Raw genomic sequence first — 23,175 nt, forward strand, 5'->3', positions numbered from 1 at the left:
TGATTCAGTGCTTGGCACCAAAGCATGGTGCCCTGCGTTCGGATCCCCATCACTAGTGTAAACTATGAGGCACAGTAGCGCACATGTGTAATCCCACAGTAGGAAGGCAGAGAAAGGAGGATCTCAATGTTCTTCTGGCCCCAGCATAACCAAATCAGTGAGTGATCTCCTGATTCAATAAAACATGCTGTCTGGACATCTGGTCTCCAAAAACATGCACACTCACATGTAGAAACGTCGACATAGACATACACACACAAACACATATATGCACACATTTACAGTGCATAGTACACACACATTTCCACGTACACATAGACACTCAATTCACACACATCTGAGCAAGCATACACATGTATACACATGCACATCGCTTACACAAATGTAACAAATACACAAGCACACACCCACATGTATACACAAATACACACACACACACACACACACACACACACATGCACACGCACACATGCGTGCATCAAATCTCAGCCAGTGATGAAAAGACTGTTAGTTCTGTGACCCATTCCACCAATGTAGGTCTTTCTTCATAAAATTCCTGTTATTTTTATTTTCCTTACTTCATTCATTCCTTAGGGAAAAATGACATCCATGACTTATAAATTGTACCACACTCCAGAGGTTTATTATCTCCAGTCATATCTGCAGGATGTATAATTTTTCAAGTGAAAGATGATTCTCGACATTCCTTGTCTTTGCTCTTGATGTTGGACTCTCAAAGCCACGCTTTAGCTGTTCACTCATCTACACAATGGTCACGCTTGACCGTCGTCGTTCTTTACTTTCAGTTCACTACAGCATGAAGTATGCTAAGGCTTTGTGGAGCTTTGTAAATTCAACCATAAAACGCTACAGCAGCTAGTGATCAGGCCACTGGCTGTGATGCTAATATATTTTGAGAATATAAGTTTATGTTTTTCAAAGTGCCTTAAATATTATGTTGATTTAAAAAAAATACATGCGAGTACTTTGTTGAAAACTTTTTTAATGCTCTGTAATTGATGTGTTACAAAGGAAACAAAACAAAACAAGAACAAAACCTGTTTTCCTGGTAGTTGTTCTGGGGGTGGGAGCAAGCTGGGAATGAGAGTACATAATGTAATAAATGTAATTTTTTGAGAGAGAGAGAGAGGGAGAGAGAGAGGGAGAGAGAAACATGCAACCTTTAACCATAATTTTTCTGGCTCTGTGTTACCTTGCTCAGAATAAGCCATTTCAAGTTTCATCCACTTACCTGAATGTTACAACTTCATCTTCATCAGCTGAATAACAATCCATTATTACACGTGTAAACAGAGGACATTTTCATTCTCTAAGTTGATCCAGGCCCTCTTCCTTTCTTTTTCTGGTGTTCTAGAACAATGTGAGATTCTTAATAATACAAAAACCTGTTGTTTTGATGATGGAATCGCGGTAAACTAGTGTTAATATATGCTGATAGCTCGTGGTCAACGTCTTTCATCTTTTACAGAAGCAGAAAACAAAGAAAAGAGTGCTTTAATGCAGCAGCCAAAACAGGGAGAGGAAGAAGTATTAGAGCAGGGTAAGTGTCCTGACCTCTGTAACTCACCCGTAAGAGCATTCCTGTTCAAAGCAGGCAGTCATGGAGTCATAAGATAGTATATGTCACTACGTCAGCCTCAAACCACATTGTCACTGTTCTTATATGCTAGATGAGTAATTTATAAATAAGTGGTCACTTACTGCTCTTAGCCTTAAAAGCAAAATTTGTTATTGAGTCCTGTTCTGCCTTTTCTCTGCCTTTGCTTCAGTTTGTTTGCTATTGCAGTTTTATGGTACAGTTTATAGAATTACAAATTAAACCATGAGAAACGACCATCGCACTGCTTCTGAAATCTAGTGAACGTCTCCATTTAAACTCTTATGTTATTAACTATATTTGGGTTTCAAGCCAAAAGAACCTGAGAATTAAACCTGCCTCTTCTCTGCCCTCAGCCGGACAGGATGGACCGCTGGTATGGCTTCATAGTCTCCTGTTACATTGCTATCTGGTGACTTAAGACAGCATCCTTTTCCCTGTGTCCTGTGTATTAGGACTGTAGGGAGCGACAATGTCATAAACTACCTGCACTGGCAGGGAGAAAGTCCTCTCCAGATTTTTGGTCCCTTACCAATTCTTTGGAGAATACTGTTCTGTGTGAGGTATTAGAGTCTATCGTCCTATTAAGTCGTTGCAGCCTAAATGTGACACACTTTAGCTTAATGTTATACAACGACATGTCAGTTTAGGACAAAAGAGAAGAGGACATTTTGTAGTCCCCATGTGTGGGAGTTTGGGCCAAGGCTATAGCCTGGGGGAAAGGTGCTTGTGGAATAAGCCTGAGGGCAGAGTTCAGCTCCCCACCACTCACACAGAAGGCAGGCAGGCTGGCATGATGCCTATCTGTCATCTCAGAGCTTGAAAAGACAAGACAAGGGATCACCAGGTCAGACTGACTGTGTAGCGAAGCCAAGGGGTTGAGCTCTTCACTCAGAAGAAAACAACAACAACAACAATAACAACAACAAAACTTACATCAGGAAATAAAGTAGAGATAAACTGAAGATCAACATTGACCTCAAGACTACACACACACACACACACACACACAGGCACACACACACAGGCATGCACACAACCGTACCCTTACACACAAATGCAAACCCACATACAGGCATGAACATCACACACACACCAAGAAAATATCGTATTAAAATAAAGTATTAAAATAAAATAAAGCCTAAGATATTTCTATTTATCTGTTAAATCAAAACCAGGGAGATGACTGTACAAAAAATTGGTATATATATATATATTTTTTAATCCCAATCACTTTCCCCCTTCCATTCCTCCACCCCCAATGCTCAAGGAATAATAGCTAACTTTATCGATTATGAATTTGGGAACAGCAGCCTAATTAACAGAGTTTACTGCAACTATGTTGACATTTACAATTGATTATTTCAACACTGGACACAGTTTGAGTTTATGTCTTTGAAATAGCTAGAGCAATTGTAAAACTCATTCTCAAATACTAACACACATGTATATATGTCAGAGGAGACCGTCATTAGCAGATACGTAAACTGAGGCAGGACTGTCCTCTCCTTCTGATGTTAGTTGATCAATGCTAAAAACCTAAAGACCTTATGAGCAAGTCAGTTTTATTTCTAATCATTAGGATCTAGAGAGTGTCAAATACACATACTGTTGTCCCTTAAAAAGCCTAAACATCTTCACATGCTGCCATGTGTGTCCCCTTTCCTTCATAGCATCAAGTTTGAAATGTACCCAGACTTTTGTGAAGACCGGAGAATTGTCCTACTGTGTATTTTTCTACTTAGAGTTGAAAAATATTGTAAGGAAAGTAATATGATTTGGAAAGAGGTATTACTCTGACTCAGTTGCAGAAAATAAGCTCTGGGGCTCACATGTCCAAATGGACCTATCCATTATCTCCTCCAGCATTCTGTGAGTAGTGACCCACAGAGCCATGCCAATGGCCACTGTAGTCTCTGCGTCAGCCTGCTGGTCACCAGAGACCATCGGCTGAACACAGAAAATATACACGTTCACACAGACTATCCGATATACTAATGAGATCAATCTATTTCTTTCCAGTGCACAGGGTAAATCTACTCATTAATGAGAGAGCAGCCTATTCTTCAAAGAGACATTTGTTTGCACAAAATACCTATTTATTTCGTTCCCTGGGAAGCTGTGCTGACCAAATAGCTAGTAAGAGGACTGTAATTATTCAGACAAATGACTCCATGTGTCATACTTTTTAAAGTAAACCCTTAGACTTAACCCATGGCTCTATTCTGTTGCCCAGGTCCAGTTTGTGCTCATGTGTTTCCCCAAACTGCATTAACTCTTTTAATGTTTTAACCTTCAACATAAAAAAGAGAGACCTAAATTATTTCTGTAGTGCTAGCCATAAATCAACAGATATCATCTGCATTAGTTCCACAGAAACTCTCAAAATCTGGTAAGGAGCCGAACAGTTGTGAAACAAGAAAACAACAGGAAGGCAAGCTTTTCACTGACCATCAAATACACACGTGTTGTTATGCAAATAATATAGATGGTCCTATGTGTGTACACATGTATACACGCAGGTATATACACATGTATATGCACATATACATAAAATAGTAATATACTCTACATCTATAAACCTCCATATAGAATTATGTATGCAGCATTCATTGAAAAGCTGAGAAGTAGAGAAAGGACACATTATTTAATAAATACTATGTCTTTTTAAAAGGATAAACTTTACTAAGATTAAATGCATAAGGAATGCTCATATTCTATTAACTGAAATACACACACACACACACACACACACACACACACACACACACACACACACAGGGACTGGGAAGATGGCTCAGTGGGTAAAGTCCTTGCCATCGCAAAGAGAACTAGCAAGCTGTCTGAAAGGAAGCGGTGTTGAGATCTTTCCAGCAGATGTGCTCACACTTCGAGACCTCTCGCATGCTGCAGCTGACACTTTTGGAAATTTAAGGTGGTCCTGGCTCATCTTACAGTCGTTTGCTGTACCAGAGGTACAGCCTAAGGTCTCTGTCAACATTATTTAGAAACAAAAGGTTACCCGCCTCAAGCAAGAATCATTACAAGTATATTTAGAAGTTTTGGAATTCGGTATCACTACCTGTAAAATTCAGAGTACAGATGTCGCTCGGAAATTTCGTTGCTTGTAGCAGGCGTGGTGCGTTCCACGGCTCCAGACGGAGATGAAAGCTCAGATGTACTGTCCCAGCACACCTTCACAGGGATGCATTTTTCTCTGGACAGCATCTATTTGGCTGCAGTAAGGACCTTAGACATGTTTTATTCAGTTTGCTTAAAACTCTCCTCATTGGAGTCTTTGTGCCTTCATGTAATCAATCTTCCCACCCAAAGGTCAGAATGAGCTGCTATGATCCCAAGGCAGGGAGAATTTGACAAAAGTACAATTTGTAGAGGGAAAACACTCCATGACCCCAGACAGTTAAAGGTCATTAGACACCTTCTGTAAGATAATAATCTCCCAGTGGTTTCATTGTTAACAAAAAAGTGAATTACCATTGGCACATTTTATCAAATAAGCAAAATCAAGGAACGGAGATTCAAGTCAAAAGCCTAAGCGTAGACTGGAAAACTTCCTGAAGATCTGGTAGACTGTGTGGGAGTGAGATACCCAGCTGTAGTGGCTGAAATGAGTATTTCTTTGCCTTGTTCAGAATATGACGTTCCTTTGACCTCCTCACAAAGTGCACGTGGTTTGAGTATCATCTTAGCTGATGCCAAGGACTCTCCATACCATTCAGCTCGGTTTTAAATACAGTGCAGCTCCTGCGTGTGGAGATTCCTCTTCTGCTAAAATTTATCAGTTTGTTTTGATTGATGAGCTACGCACAAGTCTTTATTTATTGAACTCATCGATCAAACACAATTCTAAATACCTCCAAGCCTCTGGGAAGCTGCCTGAATGCTATTTAGAACTGGTTCCCTAATAATAAAATAGACAGATGTGAATGGTCATTTATCACATGGCTGTGCCTTCCCGTATAGATCTGAATGCATGGTAATCGCAAAAGCCTTCTAGCTGATATTTCTTAAATATCTCCTTTAAGAAGGTTCATTTTATTTGTGAGCTAGGCATCGTGATCTCATGGTATTTCTGTGCAGCTAGAGAATAAATATTGTGAATTAATCACAAGTAAACAATCAATAAACCAAATCAAATTTAGCCAGCAGAGAAAATCAGTATGACAGCATCACAAAGCAAAATATTAAAGCATCTTTAATGCTTTCTTTTCCCATTACACATATCCTTCCCATTAATTAAATATCTAACATGTTATTATTGGTCTGGCTCCTTGGCATATCTTGTCCGTGCTTAAATTGCCAATGAACTACATATTCTCTTCTTGTGCCACAGAAATTATTGAGCGGTAATGGGAGCTGTCAGCTGTTCATACTTAACCCTAGGGACTCCTGTGATAAATGGTCATTTATAGCCTAGAAAATCACAGAGGTCCTTAGCCATTTTAAATTTTCATAGTTCTGCTTCTTTATTATATGTGCGGGTTTTGCCTGCATGTATGTAAGTGTACGACATACGTGCTGTATCCACGAAGGCCAGAGTGCTTTGAATGCCTTGGCACTGAGGTTACAGATGGTTGGGAGCTTCCAGGCAGGCACTAGGAAGTGAACCTGGGCTTTCTCCAAGAGCAGTCAGCCCCGGTGATGGTGACAGCGATGGCTAAAACATCTCTCCAGCTCCTGCTCCTGGTCATTCTTTTCAGGAAAACCATCTGCCACTGTTGGGAATTTACATTCTCTGACCGTTAAAGGCAGTTGTGTTTTTCAATCCAATTATTTTTATTAAAAAAATAAAAACTCGTATAGCATTTTTTAAAAATTTCTTTCTCTTATCTTTTTCCATTTTGCCTCTTTTATGTTTTTTTTTAAGACAGCTGTCATTCTGTACCCCACAATGGCCTGTAAATATACGTAGCTCATGCTGATCTAGACTAGTAATCCCCCAGCCTCCACCTGCTGAGTGCTAGGATTTCAAGTGTGAACCACCACATCTGGCCTCAGGGATCACTCTCCCCCTCCCGGCTCCCCCCTCCTTCGTGCACCTTCATTCATTTTACTTTATTCTCACCATGTTCTTGGAAGTAAACAAGAGAAATTCCTTTCAAGGAGCAGGGGATAAATAGTCAACGGATTCTACTAAATAGAGAAATAATTGTAACCGTTCCCTTAAGTAATTAATGCAAGCGCACACTTGGAAACAGAGTTTAACCGGTAGCGTTTGCACATACGTGCACTGTGCATTCCCGTCTTTCTCAGCGCATTAGTTGCTACTTTAATTGCGTTTTCCAAATCGCAAATGTTACCCAGTCAAATTAACATCAGACACCCACCTATGCATCCCCTAAGACTCAAAGCGTTAGTGGGTGTTGGAAGGACAAACGGGACCTCTCAGCAGCATAAAACTGTCAAGGAAATATTCTTCTCTGATACAGAAAGGGCAACGATTACTTTCCATTCTGGAATCATTGGCTGGCCATGTCCAGGATAGGAACTGCACTGAACACTAGGAATATGGTGATGGACGAGAAAAGGGGAGTTATTTCTTCATCGACATTTATATATTATAATTTCTACCTTCCCGGGGCTAATTTAAAGGTGTAGACGCCCTTAGCACCTCACACACAATTTGATCACCCATGGAAGGTTATGTTGACAGCGGTGAGGAAAACCGAGGAGGAAAGCGAAGTCCTCTTCTGCTCTTGTAGACATAACCAGGCATTAGCCTTTCGTTCGGCTTTATGAAATTACTGTTGCACTAATTACTTTACAAGTGTCACTGGTGACAATAAGAGAATGTTGTAACAACGAGAAAGTGACCTCACTAAAAAGCAAACCTGCTTCTGAACCGGGAAGAAGGATAATTTAACGAGAAAAGTCTTTTTCTATGTATTGAGTGCTCTAACTGCATCTACACCTGCTTATCAGAAGAGGGCGCCAGATCCCATTACAGATGGTTGTGAGCCACCATGTGGTTGCTGGGAATTGGACTCAGGACCTCTGGAAGAGCAGTCAGTGCTCTTAACCACTGAGCCATGACTCCAGCCCAGAGAAAGTAATTTTGATTAGCAGATTGGAAGTAAATTTCTAGAAGGGACTTAATGGCCACTATATACAAGAGAAAGGACCCTGGATCCAACCCAGTGAACAGTTTAGATGGATATTTATTGGTTTTGTTACTGTAACAAAATGCCCCCAAATACATAACTTTGAAAAGAGGGTGATTTGGCTTACAGTCTGGATGTAGGGGGCCTTCATCTGCTGCTAATGGACTTGTTTTCTATAGAATTCTGAGATATTATATAGTAATCTGATAAAATTTCAACCTTATTAACAGTCAACACAAAGAAATAATATTTGACCTTAAACACTTAGGAAGAAAAACGTATCCAACCTTCAGTGGAATGGAGGTCAGTTAAGACTGTGCCTAGAGCGCTCTACTTCCTATCGGTTGGTCATTATAGAATTGCCTTTAGTTTCCACACCTAGAATAAAGGGACTAATAATAACTATGTCACAGGGATGAAACATATTAAAAATATGAGGTGGTCAGCAAAATTATGAGATCATGCTAACCGGAAACATGGTGGCCACAGCTGTGTGTGTTATTAAGAAGTGTTAGCCTCCGGTATCATAACACACGACTTTCCTGTGATTGTCCACAGTTCTCCTAGCATAAATATTAGTGACATGCTCTACCTTACCCAAAGTATCCCAGCTTGAGAAATTAATTATGTGGTTACCTTAGCAGAGAGTCTTGGACTAGAACTAGACAAAACCACTCAGAAGTGCACAGTTTGATGGAGATGGGGGGAAGCTATCTGTGGACTGTAAGGCCCAGGCTCTAACACTGCAGAGCTCTCCCAGTCAGACGCCAGTTAGAGAGGGGAAGGTTCAGCATCGTGAAAGGTTTCAAGTCGGGACCAGGATTGGAAGGAAAGGGAGCGACCTTTCTCACAGCTTGACAACCAGAGGATTATGGGAATTCCTGATGAGTTCCTCTGGCTAGGAAGCAACAGATGTCCATAAACAGTGTAATTTGGATTTTGTGGTCACTAGTGAGAGAAGGGAAAATTCCGTGTTTTGGATTGAGGGAATGATTACAGAAAAATATACAAAACTGGAAAAAAGAAAAATTTCACTTTCAGACATGTTAAGTTTCCAATATCATGGAAAGCAGCATCAAAATAGAAATTCTCAGAATACAGGATTTTTTTAAAGAGTTTTAAAGTTTTTGTGTGCGTGCGTGCACATGTGTGTCTGCATGTTTGTATGTGTGTGCAGGAGTATGTTCACGTGAGTGCAGCTGCTTTCAGAGGTCAGAAGAGGAAGTCAGATGCCCGGCACTGGAGTTACAGGCCTGTGTGAGCGTCCCAGTGTGGTGCTGAAACTGAACTGAGCTCGTCTAGAGGAACAGTGTTCCCTCAGGTGTGCTGAACCTTCCATCTCACCCCCAGAAGAGTTTTGTATGTGAGTCTGGTACTAACAAAACTGCAGATTTAGGTGTGATTTTCCTGGAGATAGGAGCTTTAGCAGCAAGCGACGAAGATCACTGGGCATGAGGACAAACGTCCTGTGTGGACCTGGGGACAGGATAACACTTTCGTGTGTTGTGCAGCCGGGCGGAAAACAGAAGGCCAAGATGACTAGAGGACATCCATATAGAGCACCATGAAGAGAGTTTCCAATAAATTGCTATGTCCGTACCACTAGCCAGCCACAGTGACCCACTTGCTGTCTTTGAACTCTTGGCCAGCTCATGCCGAAGTCACACAGTGATGAACCAGGAAGTGAATGTGTCTGCTTGCACCTTAGCAAGGGAAGGGGACAGAAGGAAGGACATACAAGAGAGGTCCTTTACATCGTTTAGTTAGAAGTGAATACAATTCAAACGTGGCTGGGGAATACTAGCCACATGACAAATGCTTGTTAGCCCTGGGTAGGCAGAGGTTCTAGTGCTGAACATTGCAGATGCCGCACATTGTCGATACCAAGAAGTTCCTTTGGGTTATGTTCGAACTTTTAGTAGAAGCAGAAAGGTGTAACCATGTGAGGGATAGGAGTCTGGGGAGTGCAGCCAGAGGGCTCTGAAGGAAGTGTGGCTTCACCCATCACAAGCGAGGCAGCAGAGGGAGACCAGTTCAACACCAAGTGTCAGAAGAGGAGCACTACTCAGTCTCTCCCCATAACTCCTCAAGCCTTCAGTATGTTTATGGCCTGTCAGGCAAAGATGAGGTATAGGTAGAAAAAGATTAGGAGACACCGGAAGGACAGGCAGGGCTAACCACCCAGTACACTTGAGTAGGAATAGTTGCCTTTTCATGTGCACTTTAAAAGACACGTGGACCAATGGAATAGAAGACCTAGAAATAACCTGTCTTCGTTAGGGTTTTACTGCTGTGAACAGACACCATGACCAAGGCAAGTCTTATAAAGGGCAACATTTAATTGGTGCTGGCTTACAGGTTCAGTCCATTATCATCAAGGTGAGAGCACGGCAGCATCCAGGCAGGCATGGTGCACGCAGAGCTGAGAGTTCTGCATCTTCATCTGGAGGCTGCTAGTGGAAGGCTTGCTTCTAGGCAGCTAGGATGAGGGTCTTAAAGCCCATGCCCACAGTGACACACCTACCCCAAGAAGGCCACACCTTCAAATAGTGCCATCCTCTGGGCTAAGCATATACAAACCGTCACCCAACCCAACAGTAAAACAAACCACCTATAAATGTTTAACTGCTTTTACTTTATCCCTTGAATGCTTTGTGCATGTGTACAATCCACTTTAGCTTGTTTACTCCAGTTTCCTTCATCTCACTTCCTCTGGACCCCTTCTTTTTTTCCACCCCATCCTCTATTACCCATGATTTTTTTTAAAGAATCACTGAGTCTAATTAGAGCTGTTGACATGGTCATAGGTGTGGTGTTACTAACTGGTACACAGCCAACATAGCAATGGCTACATCACTAAAGAACAAAATTGTCTCCTCATCCTGTTCCCATGCCAACAACTGTCAAAAGCCCCTCATCTATGGATTGGGTCATCATGAGCCTTCCCCAGCAAGGTCAATGGTCAAGGTTCAATCTTGGGCAGTAGCCTGAGTGCAGAGGTCATGACCACAAAACCCTTCCCATTTCAAGGCAACCCTCGCCCTTCTCTGGGCTCTCACATTTCCATCTTCTACCTCTTCTCTGATGACCTTTGAACCATGGAGCAGGTGCCACAGATGCCTCATGTATGAAGAGCACTCAACAGCCACAATCATCAGACTTGTGGCCAGTTACAGGTCTCTGCATTAACCACTGCCCTCTACAGGCATCACCGACCTGTGGGTGTGGATATCTCCTTGTTCCCTCAGCAGCCTGCATACCACCTACTGCTCAACCCATGGTCTTACCATCCCTCTCCACATAGGGATCCTAGATTCACCACCAACTCCTCCAGTACCCACTGCCTGACTAGAATTCCTGACGCTCTGAAAGCTGGTGCACAGAGAAGTTGCCGTCTCAGTGCCAGCTTGATTGTTCTTTGTCCCATAATAAAAGTGAAGGGTGTCTTCAACAATGGGGTCTCACCATCTAATTCTGGTGAGCAGCCAAGAGCGGGGCAAGAGCCTCTATTGCTTTGGAGAGAATTCTGAGAACCTTCATGGCCAACAGTTCATGGGGATGCATCCCTTACCCCGTTCTGGGATTTTTGTTTAATAATCTATGACTTCCGGGAGCAGCATTATCTGCCCATGTGCGGTATCTCATTTCGAGCTCCTATAAAAAAATTATGTTTCTTAATTAACTTATAAAGTAGTGAGTTTCGATACAGCCTTTTCATGTATGCTTAGCTTTGATTGACCCTCCCCGTCAATGTTCTCCCTCCTACTATTGCCCCAGTCCTATCCCCTCTTAAACAACCACCTTTTTACACAAGGATGTCAAAAAGATTCATTGGAGCCTCTTTAATAAATGGTGTTGGGAAATCTGGATGCCGATATGTAGTATTAAACTAGACCCATTTTCTTACCCAAATCAATTGAACGTGGACTGAAGAGAAGAAATTCTGAAAATGGCAAAGGAAGATTTGAGGGAAACACTTCAATGCATAGATATAGGCAATGGCGTTCTGCCTGAAGGACTCCAGCAGCTAGAGAAGTAATAGCAGGAAGTTAAACAGCTTTCTGCACAGCAAAAATCAAATCAGATCTGCAGAGTAAAAAAGTATACACAATAGGAGAAAATCATCTCTGACCATTTTTTTTCTGTTTATATCCTGACCCTGCTAATATATCCTCATCAGACACATTTCCCAAGATGAGATCTTAATATGTCTAAGAGAAATGGTTACCACTTCAAGATCCCATCTTTCCAGGAGCAGCCTAGAGAAGGAGAGAGAACGAGAAATGAAGAGAGAGAGATTGACTGATTAAGGTCTTTTATAACAATTTGGGAGATAGGGAGACAGCCATCTAGTGGTCTCTGGAGCTGCGTTTTCACAGATCAGTGAAACCAGTGTGCAGCCAAGCCTAACATGTTGCTTTAACATTTTACTTCCCCAACCCGAAGATGATTTTAAATGACTTGTTCAATGGAACAGCAGTATTCTGCATTTGGTGTCTTACCACAGCTTTTAGACTCTGAGGAGACCGCAGCATTATGCAAAGTACTCAGTCTCTTCCTCCTGCAGCTATTGATTCCGGTTTGAAATTGTTTTATCTGTTCTTGACATAACATTGTATTTTATTTTCTATGTGAAATGTTCTCATTGCAGAAGCAGGATGAACTGTTTATACTTTGTGAGGCAAAAGACTTTAGCTGAAACGGATTAACTTCTTCTGGAAGGCAGACTGTGTCTGTGACCTAACCAGTTTGGTTGAGTCATTATTTGTTCTGTTTCCTTTAAAGAGATTGCCCCATTATTTAGTAATTGTTTTCTGATTGAAAACTTCACCTGGGATATATGTTGATTTCATGGGCAAGAATTTCAAACCTACTCTGAATTGCTGAGCCAATATTATTTGCAACTTTGTCAAATGCATTTGCCTTAGTTCCAAAAGATTTTGTATCCCCTTTACACCAATGTCTTAACAATGTACTCTTCGGTGGTGGCTTGCATCATAGCTAAACCATTAATACGTTTTTTGTCTTCCACTGGTCATGAAAAGAGTTTATAAATGTTAGAGGTGGTGCTGCAGATACAATTGAATATAACCAATCAGAATCTAGAATCAGGGTTTCCTAGTAGCCAAGCTGTAGAACAAGTCAAGAACAGGAACACCTGGAGTTGCCAGGGATCTGCACCTGTTACTTTGTGTTCACAGAGCAGACATCTTGGGGTCGACCAGATGGCGACTAAAGTACTGTGTAGGCTTTCACTAGATATTGTGTCTAACTACAGTTTATACCTGGATTGTTTTCCTACCCTACCCAAGTTCATTCTTTAATATAGTCCTAGAAAACATTCAGTGCTGACCCAGCTAATGATTCTCAAGGTTATTTTTCTTTTATGATCTCTGTTTCCCACTGTTTTTATAGGGATTATTATACCAAAAACAATTTTTCTTCATTGAGAAGAACAATTGGAACTACTCATGGTATTACTCGGGAAACTATAAGATCGACTTCTCAGTTGCCACACATAAACATGTCTGATAGAATGATTATGTTTCACATGTATTCTTGAAAAAGTACTTGATGTCTTGCAGCTTATGGATTAATAGATTTTGAAGACAATTTTGAATTGTTTTATTGTGGTGATAGCTTTCTCTAGTGTATCTGTGGCTATTTCATTGATGAACTCCTGGATTCTTAATTTCCATACCAGTTCATCTATTCTGTGAAAGCCCGTGTTTAAAACATGCCATGTAATCACATGTGAATCATTTTGTTTTATTTCTATGAATCTGCCAATGGTCACAGTGTGGGGAAAAGCAGTGAGAAGATGGTATAGAAATCAAATGTAAAATTATGCTTCCAGTGTTTGAATTCCCTCTTCCCTTCTCTCTGTCTTTTCCTCTGTCCCTCCCCTGCCTCCCTTAAATGAAAGTGTGAGAACAGCCTTGCTTCTCACTCACTGTCACAATCAAGACTTAATGTTCCTAAGGCATGAGGGTTTGTAAATGTAACCATCTTATAAACACTCCGCGTCTTTCTTTCTTTCCCCCTCGCAGGTGATTTCTATTCACTGCTTTCCAAGCTGCTAGGAGAAAGGGAAGATGTTCATGTGCACAAGTATAATCCTACAGAAAAGACAGAATCTGGGTCAGACCTGGTAGCTGAGATTGCAAACGTGGTCCAGAAAAAGGACCTTGGTCGGTCTGACGCCAGAGAAGGTGCAGAGCATGAGGAATGGGGTAATGCTATCCTAGTCAGAGACAGGATCCACAGATTCCACCAGCTAGAGTCAACTCTGAGGCCAGCTGAGAGCAGAGCTTTCTCGTTCCAGCAGCCTGGCGAAGGCCCTTGGGAACCAGAACCCTCAGGAGGTGCGTCCAGGATTTCTTTTACGCAAAAAAAAAAATGTGTGAAACACTGCAATCCACATTAGCAAAATCTGAAGGGAATAAAAAATAATGGGCAGCAAAACTCACCAATAGAAAAGACTTACTGGAACAAGTATGACTCAGATTTAAGCTGTCTCATATCACATTCTGTTTTGAAAAGATTTTTTTTCCTTTTATTTTTGTGTTGGTCCAGTACTACACAAAGTCAACATTTATCCAGCGAGTCAGTTGAAAGTAGGACCACACTTGAGTCATTTTGGAAACTATAATATGTGAAATTCAGAGTAATAAATCAACGTTTTCCATTGGCTCAATAGGAAGAAATTGAAATTTCCAAACATCACCTATAAATGCCGGGGTATATAGTGCTCGCACTATCTTCTCCAGTAATTAATGTCCTCTCAAAAGAACCAGATACTCTCAACATGGCTACCCAACTGAATCGTAAAATAAAACCATTTTTGTGACCGATTTCTTAAGTTCCATTATCAGATGCTATCCTAATGGAAACTTGAGTATACATTTCTGAAGGGAATCTCCAGTAAGTCAATAATTATCAGATTTATCTTTATTTCTAGCCAGGATTGGCTTCCATAATTAGAGAACAATGCCTTATTCCCTTCAGGTTTCTGTGCCAGCAAGCCATAGACGCCTCATCTTTGTCTTTAACGTTGCTGCGGCCTCTGTGATATTGATTGTGTTTTTGCGTGACTTGCTAATGTGGAAAGCTGTGTAATAAAGCACGTGGAGGGAGTCTCTAAAAAAGTAACAGATATGCGTGCATGGCAGATGTCCACGCGTGGGCTTGGATGACACAGGCTGCCAGCTCGATGTTTTCAAATTCAGCTTTGCAGGAAGCCATGAATTATTCAACACCCAGCTGATTTTTATTTATAATTGAAAAAAAATAGCATGCAGTGCCTTTGCTCACATGGAAGCCTCAAGTATCGTCCGTGGGGACTGGCCTAATGGTCTGTATGAGGTGTTAAGTGGAGCCTACACTTTTAACTCCTCAGATTTTAACAGGCTCTTAACTGGGTCCAATTTTGTCTAATATAACGGTTTCTCAAGAGGTGATCCTGGGACCCTTCTTGCTTGAGAATTGCCCAAGGTGTTTAAGAAAAACCTAAGTTCTGTATCCTATTAAAGAGCAAGTGAACTGGTGTCTGGTGATGGAGTGACAGATGTGCAGTTCATTGTGTCTCTACCCATCTCATAACATAGGAGGGTCTGTGTGAGCCTCTGAGCTCAGAATACAGATTTGCCGGGGGCTGGAGAGATGGCTCAGCGGTTAAGAGCACTGACTGCTCTTCCAGAGGTCCTGAGTTCAATTCCCAGCAACCACGTGGTGGCTCACAACCATCTGTAATGAGATCTGATGCCCTCTTCTGGTGTGTCTGAAGACAGCGGCAGGGAACTCTTATGTGTGAAATAAATAAATCTTGGAAAGAAGGAAGGAAGGAAGGAAGGAAGGAAGGAAGGAAGGAAGGAAGGAAGGAAGGAAGGAGATATGTGAAAAATAAAAGACCTCCGGCCAAGTGCAATTCTGTTCAGACACAAAATGGTAGAACTGTACCATGAGATAGCCCATCACTTAGCTTTTCATTCCCGATTTTGAGATATCCTGGACACTTTTTAATCATCATGCATGGCAATAGAAAAGCCAGCATTGAGGGACTGGAAAAACATTTTGGTGGCTAAGAGCAAATCATAGTCTTGCCAAGGACCTGGGTTGGATTCTGAGCACAGCCATGACAGCTTACACTTACCTGTAACTCCAGGGCCAGGTGATCCTATACCCTCTTCTGGTCTCTGCAGGTACCAGGCACACATTCGGTGCCTGCAAATACACGCGGGCCATCGTGTGCACATATTTTAGAAGAAGAGCGTGTATTTCTCAAGTCTTACTTTTTCTAAGAATGAAATCTTCAAAGGTAGAAAACACTTTGTTCCCCCCTGCATCATTTGCTATTCCCAGAGCCGGTCGTGAGGCAGAGCTCAGAAGACATTTCCTCTGAAGATCTCGCGGGGGGAAGTTTTTCTTCCTCTCATAAATGTGGGTAAATGTCACCAAATTTAACGAGCAGTTGAATGCTAGGCAGTCCAGCTCCCAACTAGTGAAGGAACTGCATGTGCATTTTCCTTTCTGAGTTGGCTTGCTACGTTATTTCACTGCTCTAACTCCAGATTTATTTTTTTTTAAAAACACTGAGTACACACTAGTAAAGTTGAGACTTGTTGAGGCTAGTTATAAAGGCCCTTTTCCTAGTCCTATCTCCTGTTTGCTATTCTAGAATGTACCAAGCGATAGCAAATTAAGTCTGTTCAGGTGTCATTTCATGGTATCCATCAGAGGAAGCTGGAATCTGAAATAGGCTTCCGTTTCTCAAAAAGAAAGTAGGAAGCGTTGCACATATAACAACCTTATAACATTAGTATTAGTCTAACTTAAACTCCCATCTCTGAAATGGGCAAGGAGAGGTAGCCTGCCATTGTTTCCCTTCTGCCCTTTCTTTACTCCATGCAAAGCTGAATGACCCGAATTGTCTTACAGGAATTAGCTGTCTTCTTTATGTGCCTGATTCGCTAGATGGAATTTTATTAGCTGCAAAGAAGAAAGTTACTTTTTATGTAGCACCGATGAAGCAAACATGCAAGGCTATTTGGTCACTTAAGGTGATAGCACGAAGCCATCTCAGATCTCTTCAAGGCACGCTAATTGCCAGAAGAACCTGAAGCCAAGAGAAGTTGACCTATTGAATGAGGTCCCACAGTCTAGATTTAAAACTTGAATGTTCTGACTTCCAATATGCACTGTCTAGTGCTTTAATTCCAGTCGAATCTGGCTTGGTTAGAGTTGCCTTGTTCCTTGGAATCCTGGCCCCTCGCCTTTGCCTTCTGTACAACCCGTGACAGCGAGGTGGTCAGCCGCAGAAGTCTGTCTTCTGTGCTTTCCACTTGGTTCTCCATATGTTTGATTCTCCGTATGTTGGAAATGTGATGTGGGGACAGGTCCCACACAGCTGACTTGACGGTTCAAACATTACAATGATTAGCAGACCAGCTCCACACTCTGGATGTGATGTTATATGGTTGGTCCAGGGATTTAAGAGTTTCTAAACAGTACCATTTATGGATGTTTAACTTTGTCAGGATTACACGTGGTCCCACATCCTGTTGTCTGCCTTCACGCTGGCTTCTCCACTTCACTGAGGGTCAGATATCAGTGATCTTAGCATTCTTCAGAACAGGGTTTATGGGCTGTGTGATCTCTATGTCTCTGGAACACACACCCACTATAACTCCCCACTTCCCAAAAATCCTGCATTTACCCCAAGTAAAACTTGAATGCTCCCTAACAGGGCCTGTAAGATGGATCGGACCCCACTATCGAAGCTGCCTGCGTGCCTTTAAAAGCTCAGCCATTCCATTCAATACCTTGACAAGTGTTCTTTTTCCTTTTATTCTCTAAGCTTTAGTTTTCTCCTCTGTAGAGTGAGGAGTGCAATCTTTGTAGGGTTGATAAGGGGCTCAGATGAGATTATAGGTGGGGAAAGTGACACATAGAAAATAGTAAATAAGGTGTAGAGATGTTTTATTTGTGGTCATTGTCATTAGTACATCAGTATATTAGATTAAAACCCCCCAAAATTAAGTGAGCAAAATATAAATGTGGTCATCATTTGTACATCACTATATTAGATTAAAAAAAAAACAAAATTAAGTGGACAAAATATAAATGTTGTTTTGATCATAACTTCTGAATATTCTCTTTCAAAGTGAGAATTATTGAACATTTTTATTTTTTGAGAATTTCATACATGAGTACAGTGCATTTAGATCATAACTGAACTCCTGAAACTTTTTACATGCCCCCCTATTCTCCCAAATTCATGTCCTCGTCCTCTTCAATTGTGTGTGTGTGTGTGCCTGTGTGTGTGTGTGTGTGTGTGTGTGTGTGTGTGTGAGTGTGTGACTAGTACGTCGAATTGTCATTGCCCATATGCACAGAGCTGACCAATGGAGCATGAGTAACTCTCACAGGACTCTTGTCCCTAGAGTAAACTGACTCAGCTTCCTCAGGAGCTGTCAAGGGCCTTTAGCTTCACTTTAATAGTTTTGTCAGTCAGTCTGTACCCCTCGAGAATATAATCCAACCGGACAGAAAGACTGATAGGCAGATGTTCCCCAGTCCCCCTGTCATCTCAGCCTGCAATTACCATAGTGTAGATTACTTTTCTCCTGTGCTGTCTCTCCCTAAACAGTTTGGCCACAGAGAAAACCCTGCTCTCATCTTCTCTCTGAGACTGTTAGAGTTGACAGCCTGGGGTGGGGGCGGGGGTGTAGAAGATAAGTTTTCTTTAAGGTCAACCCTTGGTGCGTTAACCACACCCTGGGCATATGAAACTGGGTATGGGCTGCTAATGAAACTGGACTCTGCATGTTCTTGAAAGAAAGAAGAATGAAGTTGGGAGGGATGAGGAGTATTTGCTGGAGAAGTTAAATGGAAGAGTTAGGGTCAATATGATCAAAATGCACTGCATACACACATGAGATTCTCTGAGAATTAATACACACTATCACTATATTTCTAATATATATGTATATATGTATATGTATATATGTACATATATATATATATATATATTAGAAATATACAGTCATTCTGCCACTGCTTTTGAGGCTTCATCTTTTACCTTTTCCTTCACTTCCATTAAATGAGACGTAATTAATTCTTGTTTTCAATATTTTTGCAAATATTTCCTGTATATCATTCGTTAATTATAGTTATTGCTGGCACTTCCAATAAATAATAAACCTGCCAGATATAAATCATATTTACCCAATCTACTGACAAGTAGAGAGGAAGCAATCACCACATTCTGATGAAATGTAGTGATTTTCTCCGGTTTTTCTGTCAGGACTAAATGTGAGGGGCCTTGTTATACTGAAGTCACAGTCCTATGCTTAAATTTTATCAAGCTAGAATTTTACAGTAGCTCTGTTAGTCCTCCCATGACACAGATAAGTGGCTGCCCTTTTAAATTCTTATTAATAAGATCATGTGACAGTAGTTCTGATCTGTAGCATTAATCTCTTTCTCAGAAAGGTATAAGATTCTTCTGGTGATTTATCGATATAATTTTAATAGTAGTGCTTAATTTTTCTACAAGTGATTTTTTTTAATCTCTGGAAGAATATGAGCCTATGCATTTATTGGTTTTTTTGGAATGAATACAAAGATTCCCTGGAGAATAATATAATTTGTTATAAAAGTCTTAGATTTCACTTAAACTCTCAGGAGGATGATTTCATTGTTCATGGCATCTTTTTGAAAACAGTGAATTGTGTTATGGCTGCTTGGATGCCCAATTAATATGTATTTATTTTTATAAAGCATTGTTTCCTCTATTATATTCTCAAACCAGAATTTTAAAAAGGAACCCAGGCAATCTTAACCATGTTAATTATTGTCTGAGTTTAACACTGGTTACATTTTAGAGTCAGGGATGGCTGTGCAAGGTCATTTTAATTTAATATCTGGTTTAAACCGGAATTCTGTAATGTTTGTAACATTTAACTAGTGACACACTGAATCACTTAAGTGAGGAGTAGATGAAATCTGAAGCCCAACTTTTTTCTCTGTGACTGAAAATGTTAAGATAGAACCGAACTGTGTCCCATAGTCATACCATTTCTCTGGAGAGTGTTTTAAATGTTCCTATTTTAATGATTAGAAAAAATTGTCTTTAGTGTTGGGGTCTAATGTCTGACTCAAGCATAAGTTCCGTTCTATCAAATGAGAAGATAATGTGGGTTGATTCCAATGCAGCTGGAGGGCCCTGACTCCTGAGTGCTTTGCAGCGGGATAAGAGCAGTCATAAAGTATGTCTGGATGACTTCCTTAATTTTACTCATTTAGCCTTAAAGGAAATAACCTTTAACCTTTAATACTGTTAAGGTGGTTACATCAGAGAGGAAAGCATTCACTTCCCGATCCAATATGTACAGAGGAGAAGGTGAACTCACTTTTTCCCCATCCTAGAATCTGATTAACACAAGAACCCGGCCACCTAAGGTTGAAGTCTTATCTGCGTAGTCTTAACACCTGCAAAGCTTCTGTAAATTAAACTAAAATGCTTTCCAAGCATTTGGTATTTAAAACCAAGTTCTTAATAGGGTTAGAGTTAATTTCCTTAGATACTACCAACACTGTATTAAAAATTCCTAAAAGTGGATCTTTCAATAAATGCTTTCTGGGTATTTATAATGCCTTTGTGTTTTGAAAAATCTCTAACCACACTGACAAGTATTTTGATTTTATAATTGGTATGAATTGGCCCAAGCCAATTTGCTCCTTATAGACCATCTGATTAGCCAAATAAGGTCTATGATGTTGGGACTGATCACAGCCAGATTACCGCTCTTTATACAGTAGCTCCAATGTTCTATGAAATTAGTATTTGACATCAACATAATGTATGCTTTTCATCACAATTTACACCAGTCATCCTCACAACCACTTAACCGCACTCCGTGTTGGTGGCCTAATCATCTGAAAGCTGCAGGAGCGAGAACCTGTGTGCATTGAACTTAAAGTCACATTTTTACTACGTAGTCTTATATTCTTGTCAGTCCTACTTTAGGGCAAAGAGAGGTAGCTGTGTATGTGAATTATGAGAATGGACGAGAATAAAAAGGCTAGGCACCCTGATAGAGGTTGGAGAATAGGTGAGACTTGACAAAACCATAAATGGGCGATGTATACTCCCATCCCATGTTTCTGGGCTTTGGAGAATCTGATGAAAGTAATTAAATATCCACTTTGGTACATACTTAAGACCCACTTAGAGTCCATCTGTAAGTTCCAGAGTTGGTTACTCAGAATGGAATAAGGACAACTAAACCACAGAAGGGAACAATGAAAGTCAAGCATCTGCAAAGTATCGAAAACGTTTCCTTTTCGGGATGATTTATCTATCTGTCCATCAGCCTAGACATCTCTCATTATAAGGCTTCCGCCCTTATTTCCAAAGCTAACTTCCAAGGGCACAGTCTTTTTTTTTTTTTTTTTTTTTTTTTTTTTTTTTTTTTTTTTTTATCCTCATTTTTTTTTATTTTATTTTTTTTTTATTAACTTGAGTATTTCTTATATACATTTCGAGTGTTATTCCCTTTCCCGGTTTCCGGGCAAACATCCCCCTCCCCCCTCCCCTTCCTTATAGGTGTTCCCCTCCCAACCCTCCCCCCATTGCCGCCCTCCCCCCATAGACTAGTTCACTGGGGGTTCAGTCTTAGCAGGACCCAGGGCTTCCCCTTCCACTGGTGCTCTTACTAGGATATTCATTGCTACCCATGGGGTCAGAGTCCAGGGTCAGTCCATGTATAGTCTTTAGGTAGTGGCTTAGTCCCTGGAAGCTCTGGTTGCTTGGCATTGTTGTACTTTTGGGGTCTCGAGCCCCTTCAAGCTCTTCCAGTTCTTTCTCTGATTCCTTCAATAGGGGACCTATTCTCAGTTCAGTGGTTTGCTGCTGGCATTCGCCTCTATATTTGCTGTATTCTGGCTGTGTCTCTCAGGAGCGATCTACATCCGGCTCCTGTCGGTCTGCACTTCTTTGCTTCATCCATCTTGTCTAATTGGGTGGCTGTATATGTATGGGCCACATGTGGGGCAGGCTCTGAATGGGTGTTCCTTCAGTCTCTGTTTTAATCTTTGCCTCTCCCTTCCCTGCCAAGGGTATTCTTTTTCCTCATTTAAAGAAGGAGAGAAGCATTCACATTTTGATCATCCGTCTTGAGTTTCGTTTGTTCTAGGGATCTAGGGTAATTCAAGCATTTGGGCTAATAGCCACTTATCAATGAGTGCATACCATGAATGTCTTTCTGTGATTGGGTTAGCTCACTCAGGATGATATTTTCCAGTTCCAACCATTTGCCTACGAATTTCATAAACTCGTTGTTTTTGATAGCTGAGTAATATTCCATTGTGTAGATGTACCACATTTTCTGTATCCATTCCTCTGTTGAAGGGCATCTGGGTTCTTTCCATTTTCTGGCTATTATAAATAAGGCTGCGATGAACATAGTGGAGCACGTGTCTCTTTTATATGTTGAGGCATCTTTTGGGTATATGCCCAAGAGAGGTATAGCTGGATCCTCAGGCAGTTCAATGTCCAATTTTCTGAGGAACCTCCAGACTGATTTCCAGAATGGTTTTACCAGTCTGCAATCCCACCAACAATGGAGGAGTGTTCCTCTTTCTCCACATCCTCGCCAGCATCTGCTGTCACCTGAGTTTTTGATCTTAGCCAATCGCACTGGTGTGAGGTGAAATCTCAGGGTTGTTTTGATTTGCATTTCCAAGGGCACAGTCTTAACCATATCACCCCATGCTTATAAACCTTCTATGACTCACCATTGACTGCAGCGTCAATTTCCGGCCTTCTCTCCTATTTTGACAAGCAAGTGTGACAGATGATGGGTGCCATTCATTGGAAAGCTCCATTGCATCCACTGACATGCCCAGGGTTATTTGCGGACTCAGGCACGTTAGCTGAAACTCTGCCCCACTTCTGTCTAACCTAAGACAGCCTCTTGCAGCACATTTGAAAAACGTCATCGACATGTGGTCCAGTATATCTCACACTAAATTATTTCCGAAATCTGTGCTTTTCTACTATGCAGAAAGTACTTGCATCGTGCCTTAAAATTAATTATGGTATAGATCAGGGCATTACCAGAAAAAGGAAACCAGTGGTCTCCTTGTTACATCTGGGCTCTTTCTGCCCAAGTTATTTCTGATGGTTGGCTTGTCCTATAGCCATGCTTGTCACAACCAGCTGATGTAGGATTCATCTCCCATACTTGGCTTCTAAACATACTGTAGTTATAACATCCTCGCTTTTTTTCTTTCGGACATAAATATTCTCTTTCAACTCCCAAATTCCCCTCAGCCTCAGCTCACCCATGCTTAACTTGACACAAAAGCACATTTATTTCTGCCAAGTCTAGGTGAGGTTCTGAAGAGATAGTCAGTCCATGCTAGGCCAGC

At 41.1% G+C, this 23,175-nt stretch overlaps 1 protein-coding gene across 10 annotated transcripts in view; it reads left to right on the top strand.

Annotated features, from left to right (window-relative positions):
- Pam (peptidylglycine alpha-amidating monooxygenase) overlaps positions 1-23,175 on the top strand; it is a 150,159-nt gene that overhangs the window by 89,628 nt on the left and 37,356 nt on the right. For 5 of the 10 annotated variants that reach the window (XM_087564780.1, XM_087564779.1, XM_087564781.1 and 2 more), the window contains 2 exon segments: positions 1,490-1,561; positions 13,791-14,105. In XM_087564780.1, the coding sequence (XP_087420906.1) occupies positions 1,490-1,561; positions 13,791-14,105 (387 nt within the window). 10 annotated transcript variants of the gene reach the window in all.

Source organism: Rattus norvegicus, chromosome 9 (assembly GCF_021556685.1).
Source record: "Rattus norvegicus strain SHRSP/BbbUtx chromosome 9, alternate assembly SHRSP_T2T, whole genome shotgun sequence".
Taxonomy (NCBI): Eukaryota; Metazoa; Chordata; class Mammalia; order Rodentia; family Muridae; genus Rattus; species Rattus norvegicus.